The sequence below is a fragment of the Cnephaeus nilssonii genome (assembly GCF_951640355.1).
Source record: "Cnephaeus nilssonii genome assembly, chromosome: 3".
Lineage (NCBI taxonomy): Eukaryota > Metazoa > Chordata > Mammalia > Chiroptera > Vespertilionidae > Cnephaeus > Cnephaeus nilssonii.
Genome location: NC_137074.1, coordinates 31813202 through 31840474, shown reverse-complemented (window position 1 = coordinate 31840474; position 27273 = coordinate 31813202). Strand labels below are relative to the sequence as shown.

Genomic DNA, 27273 nt, shown 5'->3' with positions numbered 1-27273 from the left:
TTTGAATTCAAAGATATGACTGAGATGAAGTAGAATAAGCTAGTTAGAACTGCAAATAGGGTGCAATTAACCCTAGGACACATCACAGGAAATGACTACGAAAGCTCATGGTAGAGATTAAAGGCCAACCAAGGAGGTCAAAGGATTTAGGCAAAGTCATGAGAATCGAGAAATGATTTCATGCTAAAAATGCTTTATATAACGGTAGATTTGTTGTTGTCTTTAGCTAAGGAAAAGAGAGAACATGGGCTCCAATCCTGTTCTGTGGAGCCAGGGAGTCAAGATCATTTACCACCATCATCTCCAATTTTGACATCTCGGGAAGAAAAGCAGTGTCAGTGTTAGGCCAAATGGAGGCTTTGATAGGAAACCAGGAAAGAAAGCTAAGTACGTGGGAGTTTACTGAGCTTTGGTGGCTTCAAGATCAGATTAAATATGAAGCCCAGAGGGAAGACAGTGTTTGGTTATCAAACTTAATAGCAAGTCTACACTGTGTCCATTTCATAGAATGGAAGCTGAACGCTGGGAGGTTGTTAGTTGCCCAGGTTACACTGATGATAAGCACATAACGAGCCTGGTCATCTGACCTGTCCCTTATATCACTGACATGTTATTGTCTGCCCAAGGTTCATAGGATGCCCTCCATAGATATTTGTGGAATTAATGTTCTATTTTATAAAAAAATAACAACCCTCCAAAATCCAAGTAAACATCAAGAGTCATTTTTTTAAATGTGTTATTTTTTCAAAATATATAATCTGGAATGTGAAATATGATATCATTTACTTTATTCAAAGTCAGCTAAACTCAAGAAATTTTTATCCAAGACTTACTATATCACTAGAGATTGAGTTTAGTACTTGAATCCACATTTATGAATTTTGCATTTCAGGGAGCAAGTCAGTTCTATACAAATCATTGCTGTATGTGTTTGGGGAGGTGATGGAGTATGGATCCACCAATTAATTTTATCATCATGAAAAAATGGGAAAACAAGAAATCCTCATGACTCAGTTTGGTTTCAAATGACCTAATTAGCATTCATTTTACATTCATACATTAAGATGTGATTTTTGGCTTAAAAATCCATTCTATTTGTTTCTCTTAGTAAGCACAAATAACATTGAAAAACTATGGGGGACTTTGCATGTTATTTTAGAAAGGAAAGCAAGAAGTCAATCACACCCCCTAGCCAGTTTGGCTCAGTGGATAGAGGTCAGCCTTCGGACCAAAGGTTCAATTCTGGTCAAGGCCATGCACCTGGGTTGCGGGCTCCTCCCGGGCCTTGTTTCTCCCTGTCTTTTCCTCTCTCTTCCACTCTCTCTAAAAATCAACGGAAAAATATCCTCAGGTGAGGATTAAAAAAAAGAAGAAGTAAATCACAGTTATTTTCACAGAATGAATCTTGAGTTTTTTGTTATTGCTGTTCCTCTTTTTTGAATTGTTTTATTCCAAGTATATGTAAAATAAGGAGTAAAGTCTTCTGGTGTCAACCCTCCTGCCACCCCCAGTTCCACCCCTGGCTGGGTAAATAGCTGGACTTTGGAGTCAGATAAACCAGGGTGGGTCCAGCTCTATCACTTCCCATCTGAGTAGCCCTGGGCAAGTTGCTCACCCTCTTTAGGTCTCTCATCTTAAAAATGGGGGGTAACAATGGGCCCCAACTTCTAAGATTGTTGTGAGGATTCAATAAGATTATGCAGTTAATTTCTTTGGTACAATGCCTGGCATATGTTACATACTCAGCCAATATTGGCTAATGCTAATATTTATTTTAATATTAATAGTCACGGTTGATAATCTTATTATTGTATTTTGTCTAAGGCAATGTTTATGTATGGGCTATTTGGAAAGGAAAATATCTACTCCCTTTGATGTTCTACTTGGCAATCGTTTTGAAAATTAAGATCAGAGGAAAACTCTAGCTTTCTCTGATTTCAACACTGAAAAACTGGAGGTAATTAAATGTTCCCTGCAAAGATTTTTAATTCCAGTATTCAACACCAGAAAAAACACACACACAACCCTATTTACTTCCCAGATACAGATGCAAACAGAAATAAAACACAGCTGCTGTTATTGCTCCATGGGCACCATCTCTACTTGGTACCAAAAGAGATAATAATCTTGCAGTATAATTTTATAAGGAGGTAACAAAATCAATTACATTATCTCAAGTGTAAACACTGAAGCCCTTATCCTGTTTCTGGTTAAGATAGGCTGGAACTGTGGCAGCTGCTCACTCACTATTATAGATTATTTTAGCTGACAGAAAACACGGCTAATTAATGAAGATTTGACTAGGAATATAGATGGCCTTACAGCTTGATATTTAAGAATGATACCAGCAATACAATTGTTGAATGAGGAGTCAACACAAAGCAACCATGGACACAAGTGAAGGCAGTGATGGACTAATCATTTAGTTCACTTTTCATTATTAAATGGTAAAGTCTTCAGAAAAAAACATGAACAAATCTGTAAACCCTTTGGGATAACTGAAATTCCACATGATCTTATAAGATATTATGAACCATAAAAATCAAAGGCTAAGAAGACATTTAGGAGGCTGTAGGGATATGTTGTTTCCATAATAGTAATGACTGGGGGGCTAGTAGGGTCTTTTCCAAGATCTGGTGATGAAAGTAGAGCATATATTTTGTTGTTATATAATTTAAACTTCATATAAAAGATTAATTTATAGACATTCAAGCCCATAACATAAAATCAATATTTTGAACCTCTGTAACCAAGTTCATGAGATTTCAGTCACAAGTCTGCTTTATGAACTCAACACTGACACAACTTGACTGGCCTTGGACAAGTTACTTAACTAAATCTTTCAGAACAATCATAAATACCAGGTAGCATCATTGCGATTATTAAATAAAATAACTGTGCTAAAATTGTGCTTAGCACAAGTAAACACTTGAGGGTAAATAAGAGGATTCCTGTGTTTCTTTTCTCATTCTCCTTTAAATTTTTCACATGTTTATGTTTCTTTTCTCTCTATCTGAAATAAGATATTTATTTTAGCTTGATCCAGTGACTCTGTAGTGTCTATTCCAATTACATACCGTGTATAGATTATTCTGGTCTCTGTACATCTTAAGTTTAACATTCACTTTTAACATTAACACTCTGTCCAAAGGGAAAGTCATTTGGAGTAACCCTTGTTTTCCTTTGCTATGCTAAGAACGTCGGCAGAGTTAATCATAAGACCATTTAATCAATAGAAAAATACCTAAATGCTTTATGAATTCACAAACAGCAATGAGATGATATAATTTCTTAATTGTTTTTCCTTGTCTCATTTCCTCTAAAAGTTTTTCATTGCCTTGCATTTTAAATAAAGCAAGACCTGGGTCATGGTCAGCATCTCATAAATGTTTGTTGAATGGAGAGGGAAGGAAATAAATATTTTAATTGTGAGTAGAAACAACAGCTCCTTAGCAGAGGCCTAACAGACTTCAATTAACTTACGCAGGTTAAAGAACATTCTGCCACCTGCTTCTCCTATTTATATGAAAACTACTTGGTTTAATATTTTGGTATAGGAGAAGGGTTATTTATGTTAATTACATTGTAAAGGGAGGCTGAACAATTTATAGCATCTTTTTGCTATAGTTTAGTTTTAATGTTAGAGGTTCTCTAGAGATGAAATGGCTCAACCTCCTTAATTTATAGAGGAGGAAACCAAGGCCCCAAGAATTTAAATGGCTTCATCTTCTGGTGCTGAGCTGCAAGAGAAATCCATTTCCTCCTATCCTTTTCATTTGAGTTTGCTCCTTGCCCAAACATGTGCTTTACTAAAACTTCCATCTATTCCAGGGGCACTTATATATCTACCCAAAATATGCAGGAAGATAAAGACCAAGGGTGAGAACATCAACTCTTGGATCAGAGAGAACTGCTTTCGGATCCCTTCTCCTATGTGACCTGGACCAGATTGTCCAAAGTATTTGTCACGTTAACCTAATCTTTTAATGCCTTGGTTTTTCTTATCTCTAAAGGAGGGATGACAAACTCTTGTCATCTTCAAAAGAAATAACCCTTCACAGATTTATTATTGAGGCTCAATGTAATAATGCATATAATGTATTATCACTAAACCAGGTGCTGCTAAGCAATAGTATGTTATTACAATATACATTCGAAGTGGGAGAGAATGTTGAAGGGAAGCAATGTAGACAAGGAGAGTCCTATATTTTGCTAATAATAAGCCACAGATTTGACTCCAGGCTTCCTTTCAGCCAACACAGAAAAAGAAACGTGATTGATCACATAGCTCAGATATAACTTAGTTATGTTAATTATATATATCCGGCCAAACCAGAACTACTCTCTTCTACTCCCAGCCAAGATCTCTTTTTACCAGACACAGCAGTATAGGGTTTTACAGACTTGTTGAGTTACATTAACTGCTGCTCAAGTTTCCAGAGACTATCTCTTAGCATTTCCTGCAGAGCCCTCCAGCTTTTTGAGAGCACCTGCAGGAAGAAACCCGGCTAAGTGTCTTCCACTCAGCACATGCCATTCTCAAGAAGGCCAAGTCCTTGGAGGAGGCCAGGGATAAATTTGAGGTTAAGTAGCTTCTTTCCCTCACCCACATCAGACATTCCTTAGTCACAGGGACCAGCCTTATTATCTTTGCATGTCCACTCATTGCATCTCACAGAGAGAGAATGATGGGTGCTCAGTAAATGTTTGTGATTTGCTGTAATAGATGAGCATGTGTGGAGGAGATACGGGTATGAGAGCCCTCCTCTTTTAGGTCCTGGTTGTAACAGAGAGGTTATTTCAGGCAAGACGGATTTTTCATCCAACTCTGATGACAATGCTCAAGGCTTAAATCTCGGTATTTTAAATGAAAAATGAAATCGATATGAACTCCTCTTCCCTGGGTACTGGTGTGCAGCGACTTGTGTTATTAAATGTCGGAATGAAATAGAACCAGTTTTCTTAAAAAAGGAGAGAAGTATAATTCTAGCACCTCTTGTATCTTTAGGAATAGGTATATTAATCAATTACCTTTCAAGACATGTACGTCATTATAACTCATGTAATGGCCAAAATCTATCTCAAAAAGTTAGTATACACCTTGCATGGAATGTCACCTTCAGAGGAAATGTAGAAAGGTTATGCTATCACAAAATTATTTTAAAATCTACATATTGAAATTATTATAAAATGACCTAAATTTTCTTTAGAAAAATAACCCATGGACACAGACAATATGTGGTGAAGGCCTGGGGGTGGGGTGGAGGGGAGTAACGTAGAGGGGGTTAATGGAGGGGGGGTAAGGGGGACATTTGTAATACTTTCAACAATAAAGTTTAAAGAAAGAAAATATTTCAAGTTGCTTATTTTTTATATATTATTTTTTGCCATGTATTTGAGTTAATCAGTTCTCTTTTTTTTTTTTTTTTTTAATAATCATTCCCTAACCAATCTCCCCTTGAGTCTCTCTTCACTTATCCAAGTTAATAGAATTGGGTGAGATATATGTTAACCTTTACTCAATGTGGTGTTTCTTTATCTTGCTTGTTTTACAATTAGGTATCCAACTCCAGTTTACTTTATAAGCTAGGAGTCCATGCACATTAAACAGGAAAATAAATTGAGAGGTTGTTTGAGATAACTGGGGCATACATAGAGCTAGTTGTTTCTATATGCTGTATCTAAACCTGGATTTAAATTGGAAATAGGATTTTATTTGACCCAAATAATAAGTCCTTTTCTTCTTTCCCAGCCCCTTTGCTTTTACCCTGTCCGAAGCCAGCATGTCACTGAAAACTGAGCCAACAGTAAATACATCTGTGCTGCAGAAAATCGCTGCTGACATGAGTAATTTGATAGAAAACCTGGACACGCGGGAGCTCCACTTTGAGGGAGAGGAGGTGGACTATGAAGTGTCTCCCAGCGATCCCAAGACACAGGAAGGTAACGACCGAGGGCCTGAGCCAGGAGAAGAGAGTTTATCAGGGTGGCTTGGCAGAGCACAGATTTGAAATAACCAGCAAATGATTGATCTTCCTTGCTGATGTCGTAACACTGGGCTAAGACTGTTTCGTTAACTGTTTTCTCGTTGCACATTATTATTCTTAAAAAAAAAAATGCCTGCAAAAGGCAAGTTATGCTACTATCATGTATTCTTGCAATATCATTGTGTTCTTGCAATAACTTTATTTATTTATTTTTTAGTGTATATCCCTTTCTCTGCTATTTATAAGACTCAAGGATTTAAGGAGCCTAATGTACAGACGTACCTCTCTGGCTGTCCAATAAAAGCCCAAGTTCTGGAAGTGGAGCGCTTTACGTCTACAACAAGGGTCAGCGCCTTTATGGACTCAACTTGTATTAGTCAATGTGTATGAATGAACATACTGACTTCCATTTTCCTTTCTCCTAGCTATGCCTGTGTTTTAGCTTTCTGCTTGTTTGTATGTTTTGTTTTGTTTATCACTTCCAAGTCCTCATCACCTCTCAAGGTTTTGCTTTCTTCCCATTTAGTCTTTAGTCTCATATGCCTCTTTCCCTATCCTGGAAAGTACATTACAAAAAAAAAAGGCATTTAAGGCAATGTAGAAGTTTAATAAATTGCAAAGTGCCTCTCCTAGTCTTTCTCACTCTGCAGTTTTCTGTTCAATGTGGATTCCTGGGGCATAACCATTCCCCCTAGGATGCCAGCTAAGTGTAGCTTTCCTAGTGCTTGTTAAGTAAGAATAGAATGGTGCTACCTAGCTCTTGAAAGAAAAACAACAACAAAAACAAAACAAAACAGGATACTGCAGTGGCTAGTGCCATTACCCAAAAGTACGGCTGAGAGAATTCTGCTGGCATATTCTGCCTCTCTGGTTTGTTCCTGGCACCTGTCCTTTGGGCCCCAGGCACAAGTTTTCCCTTTGAGGGCTGGAAAGGCCTTGGGAGTAAAATATCTTCATAACCTTTGAAATGGAGTGGACTAGGAGAAGCTGTTAGGGTAGCTGCACTTGCTCTGTTTCTGCCTGGATTTTGCAGTTGCCAAGTCGGACAGACACGGAAAGTTGCTGCAAAGTGGTGGCTTTTGTTCCTGAGTGCGCTCTGGCCACTGCAGAGTAAGGCCACTGCAGAGTAAGGCCACTGCAGAGTAAGGCCACCGTTGTCTCCTGCCTCAGGGGAGCTGTAGAGTGACCCTCCTGCCCCGGCAGGCTTTGCCTTCCCTTCCTCTTTGTCTTTGGGAGGGTGACATGTGCATCCTGGGTCCTGATGGCTTTGCCTAGTGCTCTGTCCCCACCTGCCTGTGCGTGTTCTAACTCCTAGTTTCCACCCACCTTGGTGTGCAGCCTTTCCTCTAGGCCAAGCATGTCAAACTTGCAGCCGTTTAAACGAGTTTGACATGCTTGCTCTAGGCTCTTCCTATGAGTTGGGTCCATATTTCCCTCGTATACCACTGAGCAATACCAACCAGAAATGTCTCTAAGATGACATTTGCCTTCATATTGGCCTACCAGCTTTTAAACTGAGAGGCAGTAATGTGGGGGTTAACTATAGTCTCAGAGCCAGACTGCAGGGTTTAATTCCTTCCTGTCTTTGCTTTGTGATCTCTCATAAGTTACCTCTCAGTTTCTCAGTGTCCTCATCTGAATAATGGGCATAATAGTGCCTATCTTATAGGCTTGTTATGAAAATTTAATAATAATATACATAATATTATACAAGTATATTATATATTGTATTATACAAATATTGAAGCCACCAAACCACAGACTTCTCTCTTTGCATATACTCTTCTGTTAGTCAAGTGAGTTTGGCTTAGTTCTGTTTTATTTTATGTATTTTATTTTTCAATTACAGTTGACATACAATATCACATTAGTTCTGGTGTACATCTCAGTGATTAGATACTATATATCTTACTAAGTGATCAACCACAATAAAGCTTGTACCCATGTAAGGCCATACATAGTTATTAGAATATTGCCTGTATTCCCTTTGCTATACTTTACATCCAGATGACTATTCTATAACATCCAATTTGTACTTCTTACTTCCTTCACCTCTTTACCTTAGTCTGTATGAGAAAGCTAAGGATTATCCATATACCACTTAGTGTTTCATTTACGAAGAGATATGAACTAAATTCTTGCAGATGGAATGTGATTCCAGGTAAATAAAATGATCCCTTTTCTGATGAATCAATACATCCTCTGTGCCAGCTCATGGCTAAGCACTTCTCTTTTCACTCTTGTGGCAACCCGATGAGACAGATGTTATCACCTGCCCTCCCAGACTGGCGATCTTCCACCTGCCCCTCTAGCTCCTCCACCCACCTGCCCCACCCTGCTCTCTGCTTTGTCCTCTTGGAGAGCCCAGATAGGAGATTGAGGTCACCCAGGATGGCTGTGTCCCTTGACCAAAGGCCCCCATCTCCCCGTCAAAGCATCCACAGCTCTCTCCTTCCGTTCCAGCTCCTGGTCCTGCCACTTGTCCCTTCAGGACCAGGGATGCCTTCACAAGTCCCAGGTGACTGTCCTTTCTTTATGGTTTCTTATCCCTGTAACATCTTCACTGGCAGGCAGTTCCTTTATTAAGACTCCTCAAATTATTCCAATTCCAAAGAATTCCAGTAATTCAGCTGAGATGTTGTCTAACACCTGCTTGAGGCTTCACAGCTGGCAGGCTGCACCAAAAGATTTCAGACCTTTAAAATTTTCAAAAAGGATGTGGCAGGCTGTTTCCATTGCACCATACTGCCTCACAATTGCTAAGAAATTTAGTGTACAAAACACATAGGGTTTATGGGTGATGGATAAAACTTGGCATTTGCAATGTTTGGTTAAGTATTCCGTTTTCTTAGACTGGGAAGTAGAATCCTAAGAAATGTGGCAGCTTGCTTAAATTGCATATTTTTTCTTATTTATTTGACTTACCTTAAATTGAGCATTTTTCACTTGAATTGAATGCGAAGTTTCTGGCCATTCTGAGTTTTCCTGCATCCTTTTTGTGAAGCACGATGCAGGGTGATGCAAGGTGAAAGGCAGCATATAGTATTAGACCTAGAACTTGGTTCATTTAACTTCCAGTTGTAGTAACCATCATGGATCCTAACTAGATGCAAAGCAAGTGCTACATTTGAATATTTACCAATGATATGGTTGGATTTCAGATTTAAGAGCACAAATTACATAGACTCTCATGCTCATGTTTTATATACTACATCAATACAGAGTGGTCATGCTTTAGAAATTTGAAATATATGCCAAATACCAGTAACCAATGGCCACAGGCCAGGAATCACTCATGAGATTGCTGACACCAGAGCCTGGATAAACTAGCAGAGTAGGAGACATTTACTCTCTCCCATCCCCAGCATCTATGATACCCAAGTCTCCTCTAGGTGGTCCAGAGTACCTATTCCCCTCCCCCCACCTCCTCCTCACCACCTTATGCCCCCCCCCCCAAACACTATGGATCTTCCTGTGCTTTATTTATAAATATCCCTCCATCTCATGACACCTTCTACTATATCAAAATTCCTATCCCCCAGGACTGTTAGCTCTTCTGATTGAAATAATTCACTAGTCGCCAAAATATATTTGCATTTCATAAGACATAATTTTGAATTTTTTAATTAAGATTTATTTTAGTTAAGTTGCTGGGGAAAATATTTTGAGTGTAGGAAGATCTTGTGCTCCTTTCCCTCTAATGCACCTGTACCTTCCTGGTTATGGGTGGGGCTTCAGGGCAGGGAGATGTAGACAAGGAGGTACCTTGGAATGTATTGCAGAAGAAGGTATAATGCCATTTGTGAAGGGCAAAAAGTGGGCCAAGGTAATGCTCCTGGGATCCATTCCTCCAGCTTCCCTCTCACCCCTCCTACTGTCTGCTCACTGCTCATACTTTTGGACAATCCCTGATGGCTCAGTAGGGCCTTCACTCATTGTCTCCTTGACTTGGTTTCTTGTTTCAGGTGTGTGTGTGTCTGTGTGTGTCTCTCTATGTGTGTGTATATATGTGAGTTTGGAGCAATAGGAGTTGTGGGAGTTTGTCTTTAGTGAGATTCTGAGTTTGTCTTATGAATATTATAAGACAAACATTTAAGAGAATATTATTCTGTAATTAGTTGTTTTTGAAAACATTTTACTTAAGTACTTACACAAAATAAGTAGGTTGGATTTAAGGGTACTTCCATGTTACTTATTAATTAGCTATTGTTCATCGAAATTTTTGTTGTTATCTAAAATACCAATCCTTTTTATTTATCTCTGTAGGCACGGAGTATCAATCTTTACACTATTGAATTAACACATGGGGAATTTAAATGGCAAGTTAAAAGGAAATTCAAGCATTTTCAAGAATTTCACAGAGAACTGCTCAAGTACAAAGCCTTTATCCGAATCCCCATTCCCACCAGAAGGTAATTGTTTCGGAATTAATTATAAGGTTACCCAGATGTCCAAGTTGAGTGGAAAGAGTGTTTTATTCATATTATGAGTTAACTGTCCATTGTTGGCAGGTATGTTCTATTAAATAGAACATATTGTCTTCCAGCCATAAGCCATCTCATGAAAGATATTAGAGAGTCGTGGCTCAAAGAATAATCTAATAAATGTGTGCATTGTGCTTGTGTGTGCATGTTTCAGACACACATTTAGAAGACAGAATGTCAAAGAAGAGCCTCGAGAGATGCCAAGCTTGCCCCGTTCCCCTGAAAACACGATGAAAGAAGAACAGTTCCTTGGCAGGAGGGTAAGTTCTTTGCTGTTCTTTTGTTCAGAACATAACTTTGCAGCGCTGTAGAAACATGGATCTACTGAGGGGTGAGGAGGGTCTGGCTGCAGTTTTTCTCAGCCACCGGTCCATTACCCAGGCTGGTGATTCGCCCCTGGAATGGGTTAGGCAACCCTCTTTCCCCCACGCCGTTCTGACCCTGGGAGGTTGCATTTTTCCAGAAGAAGTGTTTCCTTTTGTAGGAGTGATATTGTGAAGAAGCTGTCTTCCCTGCAGGGACCACTATGGGCTCGTTGTGAGTCAAGATTGAACTCATTATTGGGAGTTTTGAGATCTTCTCTTTTTAAATCAGACATTTTCATGCATTTGCTTCAGAATTTGAGTAGTTTGACCTAAATATATGTCGGGAATATGTAGATGGGGAGAGGAGGATAGAGTTGCACATGTACATCAGTAGGACAGAAACCTCAGGCCTGCTCTGCTTCAGTGATGTGGTCCTGCATAGGATAAATTAATTTTTTTACTAGAAAATTAACAAATAAATGTGAGTTCTGTTTTGCCATCTGAAACTCTTATGGTCTGAAAGGGATGTTTGATTTATCCTTTGTAGTTGTCATCTTGTTTAAAATCTTTTTAGGGGCCTGGAATACATATTTTCGAAGATACCTAGACAAATAAAATTCTATAGTTTTGGGTTATCATGTGTACATATGCAAGTGCAGTTGAAAACGATAAACTATGGCTTTAACAGTTGGTACTTCAGCAAGCATCGTAGTCAGTACAATTGACAACCCCTTCACCCCCTCTCACCTTAATATATTTGAAGTCAGAGTACAACTTACTAGAAAGTCTCTTTTTATTTAACTCCCTCCTTGTTTTCCCCTTGAAAATCTGTTTAAGAATTGCAGTACATATTCCAGTAAATTCAGTGTTAGAATTGAGGAAATTTTGGTGTTTTATAAAATCAGCAAATGCTTTAAAACCACTCATTATAGGCAAGTCCTGTGCTAGTAATTGTGGAAGATTAAAAGAATATACTGCTGGGGCCTTGTCAGCAGCTTATAAAAGACCTAAGTATGTAAAAATTTAAGAAGAAGAGATTTAAATAATGGTTCAAGGGAACTATGGAAATAACTTCTTAATACTATTCAGGATTCCTTATCCAGTGGTGACATTAATTAATCATTGAATAACTTATAGAAGGTAAGATGGACCAATGATCACATTATTGGCATTGTTTAAATTTTTCTGTAAGTGTGATGATGTTATTTCTTATCTAAAATGTTTGCATTACAGAAACAACTGGAAGATTACTTGACAAAGCTACTAAAAATGCCCATGTATAAAAACTATCATGCAACAGTAAGTACTATTTAGTGATTTAAATTTTGAATGTATAAAATCATAGATTGTCAGCTAAATTTTATATCATTTTATTAACGCAGGTACTTGTATCCACTTTTGGATTATTCCTTGTGCTAAAATAAATGAAATGAACACAAAATTGATTTGACAGAAAGGATCTAGGTTATGGTGATGCTATTTTAAGATACAAAAATATAACTGATATGTCTGTAACAGTAGATTTAAATGAACTTGAAATGCTGCTACAGGCTAGATTATCTAGAAATCAGCCTACTTTTCTCCTCAGGCTTCCAGAATAAAGTCCCAAAGCATTCCTAACCCTTAAGAGAAAACTTTAAGTAGGAAGTGATGAAAACAGTTGAGCAGACCTGAATACCCAGAGATTTTACGGAGCATGCTGTGAATGCCATCTGATCGGCCTGTGATGCCTAATAAAAGGCCTGTCTTTTCGTGTGAAAGTGAGAAGCCTGGGAAAAGCCAGGGAGAAAAGAAATTATTGGAAAATAAGAGATGGTGGAACTTGCAAGCAGCTGGGAGGCACACAGAGTGGGAGAGTGGCCTTCGGAGGATATCAGAAAACACTGAGCTCTGCTGGCTTAGAGGCCCTTGAAGGTGCTGTGTTTTTAAAGGGTTAGCCTTCGCTTACCTAAAGGTCCAGATAACTGAGAATGCACTGGATTATTAGACTTTGTATCTGTGTTTGTACGAACTGTATTGCTGTGGGGTTGGATATATGTATGTGGTGTCTGTGCAGAACATGAGAATAGGTGCAGTTATGACTTGGCCTCTAGTTTAGAGAACGGTATCACATAAATACTGCACAGAAAGAGGGAAGACCTCTGTGTATTTAGGAGAAGAAGCAAGAGCATCTTGACCTTTAAGAGTATTTTTGTGACTCTGCCCTCATGCTGCCTATCAGTATATTATTTGGAGGGTGGGGTATGCTAGGTAAATCACTGGGATGACTATGGCCACCTTCTGCAGCAGCTTGCCCTGTGATGTTCCATGGTGGACTTGAAGGAGCTTGCATGGTTTCATAATCCTGGGAAAGAGTTTTCCCAGGGAAACCAGAAATCTGGGTCCAACCAGTGAATCTCAAGAGAAGGAATGGGAAGGATTTCTTCCCTTCATGGACTTGGAAGCATGCAACTGTGAATGAATGTAACAAATAAAGTTATTACTGCTCTTATTACAAAAAATGCTGCTTCCTATTGCGTTCTCTGAAATCTCTTTTCAGATATGCTCTTTTCTTTAGTATGGAATTCTTTAAATGCACCCTGGTACCAGGATGCAATGACTTGCCCTTTGTTTTACTTTTATGCCTGCCTGTGACTTTACTTTTACTCTTCCTTTTGGTTCTGGAACAGTACTTGCTGAATTTAGTTTTCTCTTTCCACGTACATTATTACATTTTGGATTCTAATGTTGATTACGCACTTTTCAAAAATGTTTATTCTGATTTCTTTTTTAGTCAGAAAATTCTTTCCAAAGTTGACCCATAGTGTATTTAGAAATTCCAGAATGTCTTCTAGACATTTTCTTTGGAAGGGAAAACCTAGCTACACCTGACTGAATATATGTTCTTCCTCATTTTTGATAGTTATTTAAATTATTCCCCCAACGGCAGAACTCTCAAAAATGATTCAAGCATTGGATACAATTTGATCTATCTTAATTCCCTGACATTATTTTCTTTTCATACTAAATGCAATTTGGCCTAGAGACTAGATGTGAAAGCCTCCACCTCATATTTGTGAAATTAGATTGGCACTATGTGTCTTTTTAAAAAAAAAACACACACACAAAATATATATCTCTAAACACATAATAATCTGGCCACTCAGTGTGTGTGTGTGTGTGTGTGTGTGTGTGTGTGTGTGTGTGTGTGTGTTAGAGGCCTGGTGCATGAATTCGTGCATGGGTGGGATCCAGCCAGCCTGGCCAGGGGTAGGGGACATGGATAGTTGGCCGGCCTGCCTGCTGGTCGAACTCCTGGTTGAGGGGACAATTTGCATATTAGCCTTTTATTATATAGGATATAAACTAAGTGGCCAGATTATTATGTGTTCAGAGATCATAATAATCTGGCCACTCAGTGTATATGTATGTATGTGTGTGTGTGTATGTGTGTATGTATGTATGTGTATTTGTATATATATATATATATATATATATATATATATATATATATATATATATAGTTGAATTTTAAAGAGAGGAAGTGAGAGGCATAGAGAGTTAGAAACATCGATGAGAGAGAAATATCAATCATCTGCCTCCTGTATGCCCCCTACTGGGGTAGAGCCCACAACCAAGGTACATGCCCTTGACTGGAATTGAACCCAGTATCTTTCAGTCCACGGGCTGATGCTCTATCCACTGAACCAGACCGGTTAAGGCTATGTGTCTCTTTTGATAATTGTGAGAAATGTTAAAACTGCTATCTGCAAAAAGCATATTAAAAATTTATTTTTGGTATAATCTTACATAAGTAATTTATATTTTTGTAAGCATAAGACAAACCTATTATAAAGTAATTTGGGTCCTTAGGCCAATAGGATCGTGGATCATAGGTCAAGGGATCAGATAGGATCATTTCCTTAATTTCAATAAAATTTTAGTACAATTAGACTTCGACAGCTCTTTCTTCTAATTTTTTTTTTTTTAAATCCTCACCCAAGGATATTTTTTCCATTGATTTTTTTTTAGAGAGAGTGGAGGGGAGAGAGGATGGGGAGAGAGAAAGAGAGAGAGAAACATCAATGTGAGAGAGACACATCCATTAGTTGCCTCCTGCACACACCCCAACCAGACCAGGGATTGAGCCTGCAACTGAGGTATGTAACCTTGACTGGGAATTGAAAGAACTGAGACCCTTTGGTCCAAGGGTTGACACTCTCACCACTGAGCAAACTGACCAGGGCTCTTCCTACTCTATATGGTCACTGGATAAATTAATACTTGAATAGCCTCCTTTTCCTCCAGGAGTTTTAATTCCTCTTTTCCTCCTCGAGATTCTGAAAAGCAAAGTGTCCTAGTGTTTTAATAGATTTAACATTAGGTGGTTCCCTCAGAGATGATTGGTAATTCATTCTGTCTTCTCTACTCATTTGTAAAATGAGGATATTTCACCTCTTCTCAAGGCATACATGTATTTAGAAAAAAAATAACATATACAATTTCTTTTTTAATATTTATTTATTTATTGTTTAAAGTATAACATATACAATTTTAAGAAAGATTCCTTTTGTGTCCTGAATTGTATTGGCGTTGGCTGTAGTACCAAACCCACTAACTGGGTATTTTAATTAATAACTGGAAAATGCTTATCTTCCAGGGAATTTAAAGGAGAAGTCATTGGAAACAATACATGCACTTTTTCCTGACTGTCGGTTAGAATCTAGAAATGGAACACAGTGAATAATTTCCAAGAGAAGGGCTGTAAGCTGATAAAGTGTTATCGGTAACTTCAAGTTAATCATCAGACTCCTGTAACTTAACATTCCTTTTCTCCAAGGTGATGATTAGCTTGAAATCACCACTTTGGAGGTAAGGAATCTGAGAATAAACATCTCACAGATCATTATAACACTGAGCTCATCTCTCCCTTTCTTTTTAAGATGAATAAATGTAGCTTGAGGAGAAGAGTGGGTAAAATTAATAAAGATACACGGTGATGTTTCCATTCCAACAGAGAAAAGCTGTATTGATTTAAACAGCAATATTTGCAAATTAATGGAAATGTCATTCTCAGGAATGAGTCTTAGAGTTGGGAGAGGCTAGAGGCTGGGGAGCCTCTCAGTTCCCTCCACAGATGAGCTGTCTTCTCTTCTTTCCAGAGCTGTATTGTTTTACCTGGCAGGCACCCTTGCCAGGAGTGGGTGAGCCCACTTCCCACCCTTACTACAAGGGCACTGCCCAACCCCATGCTTTTGTCTTCATTACCTCTGAGAATGTCCCAGTTGGCCACTCTCTTGAATTTTGTTGACTCAGGAATAAAGGGGGGGAGGCCTCTGAACATCCCCCCTCTAATATAAAGACAAGGTAGAAAAGCAGTGTGTCTGTGATTGCTGAATCATTCCCAGGGTTTGTTGTTACCCTTGGGGTTTGCCATGGGAACTCTTTGCTTCTCTGTTTCCCTAACATACTTATTTCGAGTTACTTAGAGGGAAAAAAGATATTGATTAGTACATTATTCTAGAGATCAATAAGCCCTATGAAATATTGTCAAGCTGAATTAATGATTAAATTCTTTTTTAAAGGAAGTTTTTATTGATTTCAGAGAATGGAGAGGGAGAGGGAGCTAGAAACATCAATGATGAGAGAGAATCGTTGATTGGCTGCCTCCTGCAAGCCCCACACTGGGGATGAGCCTGAAACCTGAGCATATGCCCCAACCAGCAATGGAACCTTGACCTCCTGTTTCATAGATCAATGCTCAACCATTGAGCCACACTCAGCAGGCAATGGTTAAATTCTTACTCCTGAGAATCACCTGCCCAAATGGAGAATGGAAGTCTTATCACTGAAGATACCCTGAGAAGTTTGGACAACATAATCTTTGTTAAATTTCAGCTTGTATTATTTAGGTGTGCTTCTAAATTGATCTTGTCACATTTACTTTCAATAGGATAAATCTGTATTAGAATATTTATTGTCAGATAGTTTCCCTTTTCTCTACAATACGGCTAGGTCTTTCTTGAAATCACTCTTGAGTCAAATTTTACTAAGCCATTAGGATAATTTAAAATTTTACAATAATGCACAACTTTAGTGTATTGTATTGCTAATGTATACTAGTACTTTTAAATTTAGATGGAATTCTTTACACTTGGCAATTTTGTTGCGATATTGTAAAGTTATGATTTCTGAATTATTTCAAAAAATATATTTTTGTCAACTATTTGCTGATAAGAGCTATGTGAATAAGGAAATATCCAGGTTTTAGATAAGAGGTTTTCTTGATATTTGCTTTCATTTCCTATTCCTCCATTCAACTATTCTGTGACTTTGCATAAATTAACCACACCTCTGTGGCAGTTTCTTCCCGTGTAAACTGGGAATGACACTTTCTCTCTGCTCCCTAGAGATAAGTAGACCTGTGGCTTAGGGTTTTAAAACTTTTGGATTCTGTGGCTCAGAGCTGCAATGTCACTTCTAATATGTGTTACTACATTTTCCAGTTAGTAAGCATTTCCACAAATCAGATTAAAAATGCATGGTACTGAATCACCATGTTTAATACAAGAAATGAAGTGTAAAGACCTTGACTGTTAAAATACTTACAAGCTTACTGTTAGATATTTCCAATCACATATACAAAGTTTAAAGGAAAACTGTTATGGTTTATGTTATTAATTCTGTTTACTAGCCACGATTGAATACTACTTCCTCTGCAATGTCCTGTCAGCCAGGAAGCAGTCACCCTGTCTCTATAACTCTCTGAAGACTTTCACATGTAACTGTTATGGTTCTTCCCACAGAACTTTGTGGATGTGAAGTGTCTGGTCTCCTCTCTGCTTCCTGATGCCAGAAGCATGTATTTTTTGTCTTTGATTTTTCTAGTAAGGCTGTTATTGACATGGTCGAAGACCATTGGCAGATCTGGGCTTACTGTGGCCGCTTCTGTAAATTGGGAGCCAAATAATGTTAATCTCTAGTTGTTTCAAGGAGTATACAACGTAAAACTACTGCACGTGCTAAGAATTACATAATATTCAGTGGTTTTCCCCTCTGTGCCTCCACATGTTCATCTAGTACTCACCTAGGTAGGATGAAGTTACTCAATTTTAGTAAAATAAATGTTGAATGACTTTTTGCCTTGGCAGCTTATTTTTGAGAATACTGACTGGTCTGACCTGACTCTGAATACCTCTTGCTAATTTTGTGATCTTGAACAGTTTCTTTAACTTCTCTAAATCAGAGGATGATAAATTGTGGCCCATGGACCAAACCCAGTCCACTGCCGGTTTTCGTATGGTTCATGAGATATGAATAGTTTTCACATTCTTAAAAATTGAAAAAAGTAAAAAAAGAATAATATTTCATGACATAAAATTATATTAAATTCATAGTTTAGTATGCATAAAGAAAATTTTAATGGAATACAGTCATGCTTATTCATTTATGTATTATCTATGGCTGCTTTCATGCTACAGTAGTTTATATGGCTCATGAAGCCTAAAATATTTACTGTCTGACTCTTTGCAGAGAAAGTTTGCCTATTCCTGTTCTAAACCTCAATTTCCTCTTCTGTACAGTAGGACAAATAGTACCTATTTCAGAGAAACATCAATGTGAGAGAGACACATCAATCAGAGAGGTTTGAGATAATGTGTGAAAAATTCTTAGTACAGGGTCAATGATGTTAAATACTCAGTAAATGTTAGCCATTGATGTTATTATAATATTTATAGTTTTTAATTGTCTCATAATTTGTTTAGTGAAGGTAGATCAAAAATTCTCTCCCATTATACTCACTAAAATAGATTATTTTATATTATAATTACTTATAATATAATTACTATAATTTAATTTTAATTAATTTTTTATTAATTATTTAATTTTAATTTTGTTACATTTCTATTAGAATATTTAGTATTCCTGGTGTTCAAAGACCTCCCCAACATTCCCTCAACCAACTTTGCCATTTAATTTTCAGTTACTTTCCTTTATCTGACTATCTCTAGCTCAGCTGTACATCCAATGACCTTTATACACTTTTCCTCTTCTGTATCCCCCTTTGTCTGGTTTAGTCCATCTTCCAAATCTAGTAGCAGCATCACTCCCTTCACAGACAAAAACAAACACAAAAGAATTTGGGAGGAAATTCTTTCTCCAGGGCCTATGTGAGCATTTTATTTCTACATAGTAGAGCACACATCACTTTCTTGCTTGTGTTTTAATTATGCATATACTTCTTATCTGGACTCTTTCAGGAAAATGCCATTGTTATTGATCTGTGTAGTCTGTACAGTACCCCAGATGTGTTTGCACATTGAAGTAACTAACGTATTTTTTTAAATGCATAAATTTTTCTTTTCTTCTGACTTTTTAAAGTATGGATTTTTGGCTCTTTTCAGACAGAATTCCTTGATATAAGCCAGCTGTCTTTCATTCATGATTTGGGACCAAAGGGCATGTAAGTTCCCATGTTGGATCTTTAAAGAGAAGTATGAATATTGATGAGTATTAACATTGGATTTATTGGCATGCCAGGATGGTGGAACTCATCTGGTTTTACTGGTAGCTTCTCCTCATCAGAGGCAGAGCAACTGAAGGGATCTATTTAGGCAAAACAAAATATCTTGCTACAGTAAACAAAAGTAGCAATTGCTCTACCCTCTTTCTTATGTGCTTAAGAGCACCAATTTTCTATAACCCCACAGTTGGACTTTTTAATACAGGTAACAAATATGATGTGGGAGAATGTATTAAAAATAAAACACACTATCTAATCTAATAATAGACAAATATGCAAATTGACCGCACCTTCGCCATGCCCAAGTCACGCCCACCAGCCAAGCCACGCCCACCAACCAATCAGGACAAATATGCAAATTACCCCAGCAAAGATGGCGGCTAATTTGCATATCGCGACAGCGTAGAAAGAAGCCAAGAGCTGCAGAAGGGAGCAAAGCTGCAGAGAAGCAAGCAAGCCAGCGGGGGGAGGAGAAGGGAGGAGCGTAGGCGGGGCCAGGGGAGAAGGAAGTTGAGTAGGCGAGGCCGGGGGAGAAGGGGCGGGGCCGGGGGAGAAGGGAGGAGCAGAGGCAGGGCCAGGGGAGAAGGGAGGAGCTGAGGCGGGGCCGGGGGAGAAGGGAGGAGCGGAGGCGGGGCCAGGAGAGAAGGAAGGAGCGGAGGCGGGGCCGGGGGAGAAGGGAGGAGCGGAGGCGGTGCCGGGGGAGAAGGGAGGAGCGGAGGCGGGGCCGGGGGAGAAGGGAGGAGCAGAGGCGGGGCCGGGGGAGAAGGGAGGAGTGGAGGCGGGCCGGGGGAGAAGGGAAAAGCAGGCGGGCTGGCAGAGAAGGCGGGCCGGGGGAGAAGGGAGGAGAGCAGGCAGGGTGGAGTAGAGTGCAGCAGGAAACCCTATTGCAGGGTTTTTCCTGCAACGGGAACGCTAGTATTACATATTTGAAAATATCTAAGATAGTAGATCTTAAAAGTTCTCATCATAAGAAAAAAATTGTAACTGTGAAACGATGGATGCTAGCTAGATATACTGTGGTGATCAATTACTTCACATTATATACAAATATCAAATCACTGTATTGTATACTTAAAACTAATATAATGTTATATGTCAATAATATCTCAATATAATGTTATATGTGAATATCTCAATTTTTAAAAACTCAAATATACAAGATCTCTTCTAATCACTTATAAAAGTTAGCTGCTTATCACTCATTTTCACGACTAAAAATAATCCTGTGTAAAAGGTATGTTATGTAACAAGATTGAAATTTACTTAATTATTATTTTCCTTCACAATATGAGAGCTTGGTATGATAAAGAGCTTAACTTTTTTAAGTAAAGATCATTGTTAGTGGAGTGCTTTGAGGATGAGCTGCTAGGACTCATCCTAGCAAATAGGGTACTGAGCTGTCTGAAGGTGAAGGAGGAGAGAAAAGACAGGAAAGTTTTGAGAATGAAGCAGTTTATTTAGTCCCAAGTTGCAAGGTTGTCTCAGCTAAGAGTGAGATGGGAATTTGAAGATGATGGGTTACCTTGATGTCTCTTTCAGAGAAGGCATGATAATGAAAAGATCCGGAGGACACAGGATACCTGGCTTGAATTGCTGTGGTCAGGGAAGAGCCTGCTACCGGTGGTCAAGAAGGTAGGACTTAAGAGTTTTGTGTATATTTTTTAATAAACTGGATATTTGGGGAATTTTTACACACTAGTTTTAAATTAAATTATAAATTGTAAATCAGTTATAAATCCTTTGAAAGTCATAACAGAAGAAATTTTAAGTTCTAAGTTTCATTATCTATTTCCTAATATCAAACTATACTATAAGGCGATAACAATCAAAACAGCATGGTACTGGCATACAATCATACATATAGATCAATGGAATAGAATAAAGAGCCCAGAAATAAATCCACACCTTTATGGTCAATTAATATTCTAGAAAGAAGGCAAAAACATACAATGGGGTAAAGATAGACAATACTAAAGATAGACTAGACATTAAATAAATGGTGATGGGAAAATTGTACAGATATGTACAAAAAAATGCAACTAGATCACCATTACCTTCTTACACCATACACAAGAATAAATTTAAAATGAGTTAAAGATTTAAATATAAGACTCAAAACCATAAAAATCCTAAAAGAAAATATAGGCAGTAAAGTCTTGGATATTTCTTGTAGCAATATTTTTTCTGATATGTCTCCTCAGGCAAGGGAAACAAAAGAAAAAATAAACAAATGGGACTACATCAAACTGAAAAGTTTGCACAGCAAAGGAAGCGATTAACAAAATGAAAAGAAAAGCCACTGAATGGGAGAACATATTCGCCAATGACACATCTGATAAGGAGTTAATATCCAAAATTTGTAACAAACATAAAACTGAACACTAAAAAAACCAAAAACAATCCAATTTAAAAAATGGACAAAGAACCTGAATAGACACTACTTCAAAGAGGACACACAGATGGCCACTAGACATATGAAAAGCTGCTCAACATCACTAATCATGATAGAAATGCAAATTAAAATGAGATATCACCTCAGACCTGTAAGAATGCTTACCATCAATAAATTAACAAACAAGTGTTGGTGAGCATGCAGAGAAAAGGGAACCACCATGCACTCTTGGTGGGAACGCAGATTGGTACAGTCACTGTGGAAAACATTATGGAGTTACCTCAAAAAAATTAAAAATGGAACTGGGAATATATCCAAAGAAACTCAACACACTAATTCGAAAGAACCACCATGTTCATTGCAGCGTTATTTACAATTGCCAAGCTCTGGAAACAGCCCAAGCGCCACCAGTAGATGAGTGGTTAAAAAAGCTTTGGCATATTTACACAATAGAATACTACTCAGCTGTAAAAATAGAAGGAAATCTTACCTCTTGCAATAGCATTGATGGACCTGGAGAGTATTATGCTAAGTGAAATAAGCCAGCCAGAGAAAGATAAATACCATCTGATTTCACTTATATGTGGAATCTAATGAACAAAACAAACAAACAAACAAACTAAATAGAAACAGATTCATGGATACAGAGAACAAATTGACAGTTGTTAGAGGGGAAAGGGCTTGGGGAGGCTGGATAAAAAAGGTAAAGCGATTAAGTAAAAAAAACCCCAAAACACACAAAAAAACCACAAAACTCGTAGACACAGACAATAGTGTGGTGATTACCAGAGGGAAAGGAGTGTAGGGGGGGAGAGAAGAGGGCAAATGGTGGATAAATGGTGATGGAAGAAGATTTGACTTTGGGTGGTAAACACACATTATAATATGCAGATGATGTATTATAGATTTGTACACCTGAAACCTAAATAATTTTATTAACCAATGTTACCCCATAAATTCACTTAAAAATATGGCCAATATCAAGTGTTGACAAAGATGTAGAAAAATCGGACATTGCTGGTGGAAATGTAAAGTGGTTCAGCACTTTGGGATACAGTTCTTCAGAATATTAATTAGAGTTGCCATATGCCCCAGCATTTCTACTCCTATGTGTTCACCCAAGACAATTGAAAAATATGTCTATATCAAAACTGTACATGACTGTACACAGCAACATTATCCAGAAGAGCCAAAATGCGAAAAAAACACAAATGTCTATCAATTGATGAATGCTTAAATAATGCTATAATACAGTAGATTATTATTCAGCTATAAAAAGGAATGAAGTCTACTAATGGGTATGGGGTTTCTTTCTGGGTTGATGAAAATATCTGGAATTAGATGGCCATGGTGGTTGCAAACTTTGGGAATATATTAAAAACCACTGAATTGTATACCTTTAAAAGGGTGAGTTCTTTGATATGTGAATTATATCTGAGAAACATTTTTAAACTTTTAATAAAAAAGAATGAAGTACTGATGCATGCTGTAACATGAAGCAACCTTGAAAATGTTGCAACAATAACTTACTGGGATTTTGAAAAAAAATATTTTAACTTTGAAAAGAATATATGAGCTCATGTGTAAATATGAAATTGAGCTGTGTTTGTGTTAAAAATATATAAACTTAAAACTGGGATCTATCTTTAAACATTATGATACAGTGCCAACAAAAATATTAAATTGGGCTCTAATTTTGGGGGGTTTTGAAAGGATCAAAAAAATTAGAAGGAAAAAATCGAAAGCTCAGATTAAAGAAATTTCAGTGTCATAAAAAAAACACAGATTTACTACAATGAAAAAGGAACTAACACACGCTAAAACATTTTCTTTCAAATAAACTCTGGAACCTACATGAAGCTTTTTTAGATGGAATAGCCAGGGAAGGCCGACCCGTGGAAGAACATCTAAGCAGAGCGTTGACTGACAAAAGGGGTCATCCATGGGAATATCTGGAAGAAACAACTTCGAGGCAGAGGAATAGTGAATGCAGGAGTCCAAAGTAGAACAAGATTGTCAGGCTGAGGAACAGCCAGACACAGGAGGTGGGAGAGAAGAGTGGGAAATGAAGCTGAAAAGGTGATGGCTGGCTCATGTCCGCCCACCTGCATTTTAATGCCACAGCAGTAGTAGCATAGGCAGGAGGCATCTTGTTGGAACAGACCATCATCTCACCTGGTTTAGACCAAGAATATTCATAAAAGTTCAGATTTACTGGTGCTGGGAACTGTGCTAAACAATGTATGTGAATCATCTCAGTTCATCTGCACAGACACATAGGAGCAGGGCATTGCTTGTTACCCTCCTTTTATAGACTTAGGGTCATTTGGCCAAGTTCACACAATCAGGCAGGTGGCAGAGCCGGAATTGGGGCTCAGGGAGGCTGACTTGAAGGCAGGTGCTTAATCCCTGCGCAGCCGGTGCTGACTCCCAAAAGGCTGGTTGATGGATTGCTTTTGTGTTACAAATCCTCTCGTTAAGAAAAAAAAAATCTATTAACAAAAGAACAAAAGAGAGAAAGGGAAGAAACCAGAAGAGTTTTAATGAATGGTGTAATTAAGAAAAGCTCCAAATAAAGGCCAGGAGTCAGTTTACCCTGTTAAAAAGAACAACTACCCTAGCTGGTTTGGCTCAGTGGATACAGCATTGGCTTGTGGACTGAAGGGTCCTGGGTTCGATTCCGGTCAAGGGCACATGCCCAGGTTGCAGGCTCGATTCCCAGTATGGGGTGTGCAGGAGGCAGCTGATCAATTATTCTCTCTCATCATGGATGTTTCTAACTCTCTCTTCCTCTCTGAAATCAATAAAACTATACTTAAAAAAAAAAAAAAACAACAACTCATCATTGTCAAAACAGAAACCATTATCTTTTGTGTTCAGCTTTCAAAAATCCAGCTGTCACTACTAAACAATTCCATATTTCTAGGCTGCCACATCTTGAAGGGAGTCCCCATTGATATAGATACCACATGAATGGCACCCCGTAGAGTTGAGCAGTGCCCTCCTGTCTCATTTCTGATGCCCAACAGGCTGTTTGTAGCCTATTTGGAACCTGTGTGCAAATTAGAGAAACGTGCCCTCCTTCAGCAGGCATCCTTGTGCAGAGCACTGCACAGTGGTGCCTGGTGGCCTGTTCCCAAGGACATGTTTTGCAGCCCTTGGCCCTGGTGGGTTAAGCCATGAGCCTGTGCTCTCAGGAGCATTTCTGACGTTTATTCTGTCATGGGAGCTGGTTCACCTGGATATGGCATCATTCCATTGTCATCCCACACTGTTGTCTCTGGTGTGGAGCGCTGGCCAGACTGGCTGTCATGCCATTCCAGTATCACAAGTCTGGCATGTTTGACTTCCTTCCCAGATTGGAAAGCCTGCCAGCTGTGGTTGTCAACGCCTGTCAGCAACATAGTAAGCCGGGTCTCTGGGCCTGTGCCGCATGTCTGTTCTCTAGCTTGCTTCGAAGTCAAGCTGAGAGAAGGTTCAGCAGAAAAAGAAGGAACTTTACCAGATATACGATCTATCTTCTCTCTTTTAGCCTTAACTGAGCTTTATCAGTTGGCAGCCACACGTCTGGACTTACTCAGCCATGGCCATCAGAATCACTGAGTTACCATTTGATATCATGACCTTGGCATTCATATTGAGCAGTATTGAGAAATCTTATAACATGCATAATTTCTGCATTTACTGAAAATTATTGAGATTATTATCCACTAGAGGCCCAGTGCACAAATTCGTGCACAGGTGGGGTCCCTCAGCCTTGCCAGCAATCAGGGCTGATTGGGGCTGTCTCGCCCAATCCCTGCCGGGGGAAGGGACTGCGGGAGGTGGGCCGGCAACAGGAGGTTGGCTGTGGGAGCGCACTGACCACCAGGGGACAGCAGCTGTGTTGAGCGCCTGCCCCCTAGTGGTCAGTGCGTGTCATAGAAACCGGTCGACCAGTTGTTTGGTTGACTAGTCATAATGGTTGCTTAGGCTTTTATATGTATACTAGAGGCCCGATGCATGAAATTCATGCAAGAGGAGGCCTTCCTTCCCCCCAGCTGCCAGCACTGGCTTCCTTCTGGCAACCAGGACCCGGGCTTCCCTCCAGCCACTTGCAGGCACCTGGGACCCGAGCTTCCCTTGCAGCCCTGGCTTTGTCCAAAAGGACGTCCAGTCTACTTAGCAATATTATGCTTTTATTATTATAGATATACTAGAGGCTCAGTGCACGAAATTCGTGCATGTGAGGGTTGGGGGTCCCTCAGCCCAGCCTGCACCCTCTCCAATCTGGGACCCCTCGGGGGATGTCAGGGGATTCGGCCTAAACCGGCAGTCGGACATCCCTCTCATAATCTGGGACCGCTGGCTCCTAACCGCTCACCTGCCGACCGGTCTGATCACCCCTAGCCACTCTGCCTGCCTGCCTGATCACCCCTTACTGCTCTGCCTGCCTGCCTGATCACCCCTAACTGCCTCTGCCTCAGCCCTGCCACTGTGGCTTTGTCCAGAAGGATGTCTGGGAGGACATCCGGAAGACGTCCAGTCTATCTGGTCTAATTAGCATATTACCCTTTTATTAGAATAGATTATGTTGTTCAGTTGCCTTGTGTTCAGGTCTCAAATGAGAAACTTCCTTTGGGATTTAGCTTTTTGGGTGCAAGACTTCTTTATTTCTTTAGCTTACTCATTTGATAAGAAAAACTGGGAAACCCTGGTGCGCCATCACCATAATTATACTAGCACTGTGGTTAGGTGTTTGCTTTCTGTAACCTTGATTTTTTCCTTTTTTTTTTTTTTTTAACAATATCACATGTATGTCCTTTACTATAAGTTATCCACAGTCCATTCCACCCACTTTTATCAAAGGGAGGCAGCCTACATATTAAAAAACAAATGAATGGAATGAACTGTGTGGAAATCAATGCATATTGGTATACATTGAATCCCAAATTATAAAGCCACTAAAACATAATGTGGTTAGCAATTTCAGTAAAGGTTTATTGTAGATTTCTTTCAAATTCTGAGTTTCCATATGACATTTATAACATTACTTAATTTATGTGCAGATGTTCTGGACTTATTTAACCCATCATGTGCTTCACTTTGCCTAATATGGGATACAATATAACTATTGTTACTTTATTCAGTTATATGCTGAATCCTTTGGTCACTCCACAATTGCAGGTAAAAATGGTGTTACGTGCAGCAGGACAAAGTTGCCATTTGTTTTTATTTGATATCAGTCCCATTCTGTCTTGCTCTTTCCACTCTCTGTGCCATGCGTACCATCTGCATCCTTACTAAGCAGAGTGGCCCTAACATAGGCAACCCCTCTGAGCTTGTTAGACACACAGAATCTCAGGCCCTGCCCCAGACCTCCTGAATCTGAATCTGCATTTTGAGAGAATCCCCAGGTGCTGCATATCCACAGTGAAGTGTGAGAAGAGCTGTTCTGTATTATTACAGCAACTTGCTAACTGCCACACCACATCCCTCTTTCTCCTTCATACCTTTTTTTTCTTTTCTTTTTTTTTTTGAAACATAGTGCCAATGATATTATTGTCCTATGGCCTTGGCAGGATATGAGGATTCCCTTATTTAATAAACACCTTGATGTTTG

The 27273-nt window shown here is 38.9% G+C and overlaps 1 protein-coding gene across 3 annotated transcripts in view; it reads left to right on the top strand.

Annotated features, from left to right (window-relative positions):
* The window catches only part of PLD1 (phospholipase D1), a 200954-nt gene that overhangs the window by 78674 nt on the left and 95007 nt on the right, over positions 1–27273 (top strand). For all 3 annotated transcript variants that reach the window (XM_079766495.1, XM_079766494.1, XM_079766496.1), the window contains exons 2-8: positions 5753–5943; positions 6205–6332; positions 10254–10399; positions 10626–10731; positions 12010–12075; positions 19161–19219; positions 20819–20911. In XM_079766495.1, the coding sequence (XP_079622621.1) occupies positions 5784–5943; positions 6205–6332; positions 10254–10399; positions 10626–10731; positions 12010–12075; positions 19161–19219; positions 20819–20911 (758 nt within the window). In that variant the 5' untranslated portion in view covers positions 5753–5783. The remainder of the gene's footprint in view (positions 1–5752; positions 5944–6204; positions 6333–10253; positions 10400–10625; positions 10732–12009; positions 12076–19160; positions 19220–20818; positions 20912–27273) is intronic.